Source organism: Apteryx mantelli, chromosome 33 (assembly GCF_036417845.1).
Source record: "Apteryx mantelli isolate bAptMan1 chromosome 33, bAptMan1.hap1, whole genome shotgun sequence".
NCBI lineage: Eukaryota > Metazoa > Chordata > Aves > Apterygiformes > Apterygidae > Apteryx > Apteryx mantelli.
In genome coordinates this window covers 3152997-3160401 of record NC_090010.1, presented here as the reverse complement: position 1 = coordinate 3160401, position 7405 = coordinate 3152997, and the positions used below count along the sequence as shown (strand labels likewise).

General features: G+C 74.3%; 2 protein-coding genes across 4 annotated transcripts; both read left to right on the top strand.

Annotated features, from left to right (window-relative positions):
- The first annotated feature begins 85 nt into the window (after positions 1-85).
- Positions 86-2072, top strand: NABP2 (nucleic acid binding protein 2). Of its 2 annotated transcripts, XM_067314207.1 has the most exons (7): positions 86-153; positions 582-676; positions 759-897; positions 980-1051; positions 1183-1264; positions 1397-1463; positions 1562-2072. In XM_067314207.1, exons 2-7 carry the CDS (start codon positions 598-600, stop codon positions 1744-1746), a joined length of 624 nt encoding a protein of 207 aa, XP_067170308.1. In that variant the 5' UTR covers positions 86-153; positions 582-597; the 3' UTR covers positions 1747-2072. The 2 variants fall into 2 exon arrangements, with proteins under 2 accessions (XP_067170308.1, XP_067170307.1); XM_067314206.1 differs by lacking the exon at positions 86-153 and having other exon boundaries at positions 179-676.
- A 1172-nt stretch (positions 2073-3244) lies between these two features.
- Positions 3245-7043, top strand: SLC39A5 (solute carrier family 39 member 5). Of its 2 annotated transcripts, none has more exons than XM_067314099.1 (10): positions 3245-3703; positions 4063-4255; positions 4407-4581; positions 4959-5128; positions 5216-5356; positions 5440-5503; positions 5596-5784; positions 6136-6216; positions 6288-6478; positions 6774-7043. In XM_067314099.1, the coding sequence occupies exons 1-10, from the start codon at positions 3300-3302 to the stop codon at positions 7002-7004; spliced, it is 1839 nt and encodes a 612-aa protein (XP_067170200.1). In that variant the 5' UTR covers positions 3245-3299; the 3' UTR covers positions 7005-7043. The 2 variants fall into 2 exon arrangements, with proteins under 2 accessions (XP_067170200.1, XP_067170201.1); XM_067314100.1 differs by having other exon boundaries at positions 6565-6862.
- Positions 7044-7405: the final 362 nt, after the last annotated feature.

Here is a 7405-nt window from a genome sequence, read left to right as displayed (position 1 = left end):
TTTAAACCTCCTGTCCGGCCCGCCCCCTCCCCCCCTCCGCGCCGCCATTGGCCGGCTGAGCGGGACGTCCGCCGCCTCCGCGCGCTGATTGGCTGCCGGGGGAGGAGGTCGGGGCCACTTCCGGGAATGCCCGCGGCGGCGGCGCTCCGGCAGGTCAGCGCGCGCCGCGGGGGGGGGAGGGGGAGCGAGCGCCCCCCGGCGGCGGGGGAGGGGCGCAGCCGGGGCCTCCGGCCCGGGGTCCCGTCCCCGGTGCCCGGTCCCGATCGGCCCCTTCCCGGTGGTCCCGATCACCGGGGCCGCTTCCCCGGTGCCCCGTTCCGGTGCCCTGTCCCCGATCGGCTTCTTCCCGGTGCCCCATCCCCGGTGGCCCCGTTCCCGGGACCCATCCCGGCGGCCCCATCCCTACTGATCCCGCCCCGGTGCCCCATCCCCGCGGCCGGTGCCCGATCAGCCCCATCCCGGCGGCCCCGTCCCCGGTGGCCCCATCCCCGGTCTCCCTCTTCCCGAGACCCTTCCCGGTGCCCCGTCCCGGCGGCCCCGTCCCGTCCGCGGTGCCGTGGGTGAGGGCCGTGTCCGCGCAGGGCCCCCGGTGGCACCATGAGCACCGAGACGTTCGTGAAGGACATCAAGCCGGGGCTGAAGAACCTCAACCTCATCTTCATCGTGCTGGAGACAGGTGGGTGCCGCCGCCCGGCCCCGCGGCCTCCCCGGCTCCGGCCGTGCTCCCGGCGCTCCCAGCTCCTCTTCCCGCTCCGCAGGCCGCGTGACGAAGACGAAGGACGGGCACGAGGTGAGGACGTGTAAAGTGGCCGACAAGACGGGCAGCATCAACATCTCCGTGTGGGACGATGTGGGCAACCTCATCCAGCCCGGCGACATCATCCGCCTCACCAAAGGGTAGGCAGGGAGGGGGGCGGGTGGGCGCCCCGGCGGCCCCCCGCGCCGCCGCCCCTCACCCCTGGCCTCCGTCTCCTTCCAGCTACGCGTCCGTCTTCAAGGGCTGCCTGACCCTGTACACGGGGCGCGGAGGCGACCTGCAGAAGATCGGCGAGTAAGGAAGGAGTGCGGCGGGCGCCGGGGAGCGGGCAGCTGGGCCGCTCGGGGTCTGCCCTGAGCCGGCGGCCCCGCTCGCGCCTCGGTTTCCCCGCCGGCGAGGGCCAGCGCCGCTCTCTCCCCTCCCAGGTTCTGCATGGTTTACTCCGAGGTGCCCAACTTCAGCGAACCCAACCCCGAGTACGTGGCGCAGCAGTCGCAGAGCAAAGGCGTGAGTCTGACGGAGCCGGAGCCGCGGGGGCGGCCCCGCGGGGCTCCCGGGCCGGGGAGGCTCCCCCCGGCCCCCGGCGCGCCCCCGGCCCCCGGCTCCCTGCCACACGGGGCGTCTCCGTCTCCTTCGCAGGCCCAGAACGAGAGCGCGAGCCCAGCCGCCTCGCAGACCAGCCAGGGCCCCCCCGCAGCGCCCCCAGGTAGGGAGGATGCCAGACCCCCGGCGGGGCAGCGGCCTCCCCCGGCACCGCGCCGCTGGCGCCTTCACCTTTCTCCTCGCCTTTTGCTCTGCTTTCAGCCCCCGACAGCCAGAACGGGAACGGGCTGAGCACGGGGGGCCCCGCGCACCCCCCCAGCGCCCCCGCGCACCCCCCCAGCGGACGCATCACCCGCAGCCAGCCCAGCCACCCGGGCCCCGGCGCCGCCTCCGCCGCCGGCCCCGTCAGCAACGGAAAAGAGACGCGACGGAGCAGCAAGAGATAACGGGCCGGGCCCCCGCCACTGCCGCCCCGCTGCCGCCGGCCCCCGGCCCTCCCGTGCCGGGCGCTCGGCCCCCGGCCTGTGACGGGGGTCCCCGGCCCCCCGGCTCCTGCTCCCGCAGGGTTCGCTCTCGGCCCTGAGCCACGGGACGGTGGCGCAGCCCCGCGGGGCGAGAGCACGGCCCTCACGCCCCGGCTCCCCAGCGCCCCGGGCCGGCCGAGCTCGGGGTCCCTGCGCGGGACGGGGCTGAGCCGTGCGGCTGCTGCCAGCAGCCGCTGGGCCCCTCGCTGGCGTTGGGGGCTCGCGGCCCCCCGCTGCCTCCCCTCCTGCGCCCGCGGGCGGCAAGGCCCTGCCCGGGGGTCGGTAATAAAGGTTTCTGCCTGCTGCCCGCGGCTCGGCTGGTCAGTCCGCGCGCGGTGCCGGCGCGGGACTCCCGGCCCCCCTCGCCCTTTAAGGCCGTCGCCGCGCGGCCCCTCCCGGGGCCGGGGTTGAGCAACGCCCGGGTGACCCTTGGCCCCCCCCTGGTTCGGGCGCAGCAGACGGTGCAGCCGCGGCGCGGGGACGGGGGGGCCGGGCCCCGGCGCGTCCCCCGGCCACGGCGATCGGCACCGCGCGGCCCCCTCCTGCCTCGGCGGCGCCAGGTGAGCCGCGGGTGCCCCGGGATGGGGGCGAGGCTGGGGGGGGGCCATGGACGTCTCGTCACCGCCCGGCCGCAGGTGACGAGCTGGGCCAGGGGTGGCGTCGGCTGCCTGGGAGCTGGGGAACGGGCCCGGCTGGCCAAACTGGGCCGAACTGGGCTGCGGGTGGGAGCGTTTGGGGGCGCAGCCCTCCGGGGGTTGGGGTGCGCGCGCGGGGGCACCCAGCTTCGTCAGCCGTTATCTCCCGCCCGGTGAAACATTAACTCCCGACACAAAAGCTGGCCCGGTTGCAAAATCTCCCGTCAAGGACAAGTGTCACCGTGTCCCCCCCGTCCCCCCCGTCCCCCCCAGCGCTTTCCCCACACCCTGCCTGGTCCCACGGGGCCGGCGTCGCGCCCGGGGCCCGTCCACGGGGCCGGACCATGGCGCGCCGCCCCAGCAGGGACACGTGTCCCTGGCTGGGACCCTGAGCCACTGGCGGTTGCTTCCCAGCCCTGCGGACGGACAGACGGACGGTGGGTGCGCGCTGCGGCCTCTGAGGAGGCCATGCAATGCTCCGGGGGTGCTAGGAGGGGAAACTGAGGCACGGGGACGCGGTGGGCATGTGGCACATGGGGGCTGTTCCCCATGGGGACGCAGCACCGGCTGGCGCAGCCTTGCTTCAGCACCGGGGCAGTTCGGGGCAGCGCGTTTGGCCCCGATTTGGGGCGTCTTGGGATCCTACACCAGGGGGTGCAGGGTGTCCCCCAAGGGGGGGGGGGGCACGTCTGGGCTCAGCGGTGCCGTACTGACGCCAGCGTCCCCCTTTCCCTCCCCAGCCTCGTCGGGGGACCCCCCCCCCCCCACCTCGGCCGCCTCCAGGACCCTGCCCACCGCGGGGCCCAGGCGTCCGGCGGCGGCTCGGTGGCCGGCGTCCCCATGGGCCCCCGCGGGCGCCTCCTGGGCTGCCTCTGGCTGCTGGCGCTGGCGGGGGCGCGGGGGGCGCCGGGGCCGGCGGCGCTGCCCGAGGACACGGCGCTGCCCGAGGACGCGGCGCAGGAGCACGGCTACTACCTGCGGCAGCTCTTCGGGCAGTACGGCACCAACGGGACGCTGCCCTCCGAGGGGCTGGCGCGGCTGCTGCTGAGCCTGGGGCTGGGCCGCGTGCAGGTGGTGCAGATCCAGCACGAGGAGCTGGGCCACGGCCACGTCAGCCACCTCGACCTCCTCGAGGTGCAGGAGGACAAGCACCGCCACCGCCACCCGGCCTGGGAGCACGGCGGCGCCGACGCCAGCTCCCCCCCGCCGACGACGGCCCCCGCGGCCCGCGGACGCCCCTCCAGGTACCGGCACCCGGGGCATCCCCCGGCTGCCCGGCTCGCCCCCGTCCTCGTGCACTGGAGCCTCCTGCATCGCACCAGAGCATCCCGGCTCCCCAGGGCATCCCCTTTGCACCAGAGCCTCCCCCATTGCAGCGGTGCATCCCTCATCCTGGCTCCCTGGAGCCCCCCCCCCCGTTGCACCGGAGCATCCCAGCTCCCTGGGGCATCCCCATGGCACCAGTGCATCCCCCATCCCAGCTCCCCGGAGCCTCCTGCATTGCACTGGAGCATCCCAGCTCTCCGGAGCACCCCCCCGTTGCACCATGCACCCCCCCCCAGACCGGCCACTCCAGCGGCTCATCCCCCCTTGTCTCCCACAGCCCGGAGCCCCCTCGGAGCAAGCAGGGGGTGAAGATCTGGAGGGAGCCGGAGCCCTCCAAGCCCCCCGGCCCCGGGGCCACCCTTGGGAGCCGTGGGGACCCCTCGGTGCCCCGGCGGGACCAGCCCAGCCTGAGCCTGCTGGGGAGGGTGCTGGGGCTGGACCACTCCGTCTACGACCACCCGCACGAGGACGTGAGCCGAGGCCGGGGGGGGGGGGGGGGATTTGCACCGTCCCACTGTGCCACCCTGCGCTCGGAGCCCCTGGGGACCCCCAGAGGGACCCAGGCGTCCTGGGCGCTGACCCCCCCCCCCCCGCCCCAGCGCCTCTCTCGTGCCCCCGCAGTGCCTCAACGTGACGCAGCTGCTGGTGAATTTTGGGCTGGCGTCGGTGGCCCAGCTCACGCCGGAGCAGTTCTCGCTGCTCTGCCCGGCCCTGCTCTACCAGATCGACAGCCGCGTCTGCATCCAGCACAGCGACGAGGTGACGCCGCCCCCCCCGGGGGGGGCCCTGTGGCCAGGTAACCCCCAGCCGGGGCCCCGACCCGGCCCCACGGCCCCGGGGCCCCTGTCCGGCCTCCCCCACCCTGGGTCCTGCAGCCCCGCAGCCCCGGGACCCCATTCCTGCACCCCCGGGACCCTCATCGTGGGATCCCCCATCTCCAGGTCCCCCATCCCAGTATCCCCCAGGACCCCATCCTGCATCCCCCGTGCAGCAGCCCTGTTTCCCATCCCGGCATCGCCTGGGACCCCATCCGGCATCCTCCGTGCAACAGCCTCGTCCCCCATCCCGGCATCCCCAAGGATCCCACCCCTCCGCCCCATGCCCATGCCCCCCATCCCGCGCCCGTCCCCCCCCCCCCCCGGCCGTCCGGGCCGGTCTCACGGGCGCCCGCAGCGCTGGGCTGGGGGCTGCTGGCGGTCGCCTTGGTCAGCCTGCCCTCCGCCCTGGCCGTGCTCCTCGTGCCGCTGCTGAGCCGCGGCTCCTTCCGCTCGCTGCTGGCCTTCCTGGTGGCGCTGGCCGCGGGGACGCTCTGCGGGGACGCCCTGCTCCACCTCTGGCCCCACGTAGGTATCGGTATCGGCCCGGGAGAGCGGGGCGCCGGGGGGCCCCGGCGTCCGGGTGCCCTGAGCCGCCGGCTCGCTCGTGTCTAGGCCCAGGGGAGGCACGCGGAGACGCCGGCGCAGCCGGGGGCCGCGGCGCTGCAGCAGGGGCTGGCGGTCCTGGGGGGCATCTACCTGCTCTTCCTGGTGGAGCTGCTCCTGGGGATGCTGCGGCGGCGCCGGGAGGCCACGGTGAGAGCCGGGCGGGCGCCGCGGCGGGCGCGGGGCTGCGGGGTCCCGCTCCGCGCCCGACACCCTGCTCTGCTCTCCCCCAGCGGCGCGGGGCAGCGAGCGGCCGCCCCCCCGGCGAGAGCCCCGGCACGGCCGCCCCGGCGCCAGGTAAGGCCCCGCGGCCGCCCCGCTGCACCTGCCGCCCCCCGCGGCGCCCGCCGCCCCCGCTGCCTGCACCCACCGCGGCGCTGCCACCGCAGGGGCTGAGCTGCGGCGTCTGACGGCCCCCGAGCCGGAGCTGGGCCCCCCCGGGGCGGCTGAGCCCCACGGACACCCCCACGGACACTCCCACGGCCCCACGCTGCCCCCCAGGCCGGGGGCCGCCGACCTCGTCTGGATGGTGGTGCTGGGGGACGGGATCCACAACCTGATGGACGGGCTGGCCATCGGTGAGGGCACGGGGACACCGGGGCATGGGGACACGGGGACACTGCAGCAGGGCACAGGGGCAGGGTGACAGAGGGACACGGGGCGTACAAGGACATGGGGTGCATGGTGCATTGGGGCACAGGGACACGGTGACGGACATGGGGTGCACAGTAGATAAGGGCAGGGTGACAGAGGGACATGGGGACACAGGGTGCATGGTGCATCAGGGCACAGGGACCTGGTGACAGAGGGATGCAGGGTGCATGGGGACATGGGGTGCACGGGGACGCAGGGCGCGCGGTGCATTGGTGCACAGGGACACGGGGTGCACGGTGCGTTGGGTCCCTGCAAGCCGGCTCCTCTCCCCGCAGGCACTGCCTTCTCCCACAGCCTCGCCGGCGGCCTCAGCACGACGCTGGCCGTGCTCTGCCACGAGCTGCCCCACGAGATGGGTAAGTGCCGGCCCCGGGGCGCCCGCGGCGCCCGCGGCCCCCCGCACCCAGCGCCTCCTCCCTCCGCGCAGGCGACCTGGCGGTGCTGCTCCGGTCGGGCGCGTCGCCCCGCGCCGTCCTGCTCCTCAACCTGCTCTCGGCCCTGCTCTCCTGCGCGGGGGCCGCGGCGGGGGCCGCCGTGGGGCAGGGCGCCTCGCACCTCACCCCCGCGCTCCTGGCCGCCACCGCCGGCCTCTTCCTCTACGTGGCCCTGGCCGACATGGTAAGGGGGCGGCGGGGGGCGGCGGAGGGGGGGCGGCGGGGCCGGGGGCGGCGCGCCGGCCCCGCTGAGCCCCCCGCTCTGCCCAGCTCCCCGAGGTGCTGCGGGGCGCCGAGGCCGGCGGCGGCGGCGGCTGCTCCTGGGGCCGCTTCGCCCTGCAGAACGGCGGCTTCCTCCTGGGCAGCGGCATCATGCTGGGCATCGCCCTGCTCGAGGGCCGCGTGAGCGCCTGGCTGCAGCCCTGAGGCAGCGGCGGCCCCCGACGCGGCCCCCCCAAACCCCACTTTCTCCTTGCAAGACTCCGGCCCCCCCGGCAGCGTTCGCCGCCCTGGGAGCTTGCAAAAACACAGCACGTCCGAGCCGGCGCCGGGCGCTGCCACACCACCCTCCGGCACCGCCGTTCCCGGGGCCCCGGCGCCGTGCCCGGGAGCGGGGCGCGCGGCCCGGAGGTGAGTCCGAGGCCGCTTCCCTCCCCGCTCTCCCCAGTCCGGCCTGTAACGGAGGAAGAACGACAGGAGCGAGGAAATAGAAGCAATAGCATTTTAATAAACATAATTGATTCAAAGCCACAATATGAATAACAGGACTTGGTCGCAGCTTACATTGTATAAAATAGATCAAGTCTGAATGCTTTTTTCTTTTTTTTTCCTTTTTTTTTTTTTTAATTTATTTTTAGTTCCTTTTTCCCCCCCTCCCTCCCCAAAGGTGATGCAGGATTTCTGAAAATACATATATGGAACATCCGAGACAAATTAACCGCTCACTAGGCTCACACGCGTGGGTAAGGACGAGGCCAAGAGGATAGCGTCTGCGCTGGGGGGATGGATGGCTTGTTGGGCTGATTTCCTTATTTTTTCTCCTACGTCTCGTCTAATCCTCGCTCCCTGGAAGCGCAAGGGGGGGGGGTCGAAGGGCTTTGCAGTCCCCTCG

Bases quoted from the DNA above. Each gene is read 5' to 3' on its own strand.
- SLC39A5 (XM_067314099.1), top strand. From the start codon at position 3,300: ATGGGCCCCCGCGGGCGCCTCCTGGGCTGCCTCTGGCTGCTGGCGCTG. The intron at 4,256-4,406 runs GTGAGCCGAGGC...GTGCCCCCGCAG, and splicing joins ACGACCACCCGCACGAGGAC to TGCCTCAACGTGACGCAGCT. The intron at 6,217-6,287 runs GTAAGTGCCGGC...CCCTCCGCGCAG, and splicing joins CGAGCTGCCCCACGAGATGG to GCGACCTGGCGGTGCTGCTC.
- NABP2 (XM_067314207.1), top strand. From the start codon at position 598: ATGAGCACCGAGACGTTCGTGAAGGACATCAAGCCGGGGCTGAAGAAC. The intron at 677-758 runs GTGGGTGCCGCC...CCCGCTCCGCAG, and splicing joins CTTCATCGTGCTGGAGACAG to GCCGCGTGACGAAGACGAAG. The intron at 1,464-1,561 runs GTAGGGAGGATG...CTCTGCTTTCAG, and splicing joins CCCCCCCGCAGCGCCCCCAG to CCCCCGACAGCCAGAACGGG.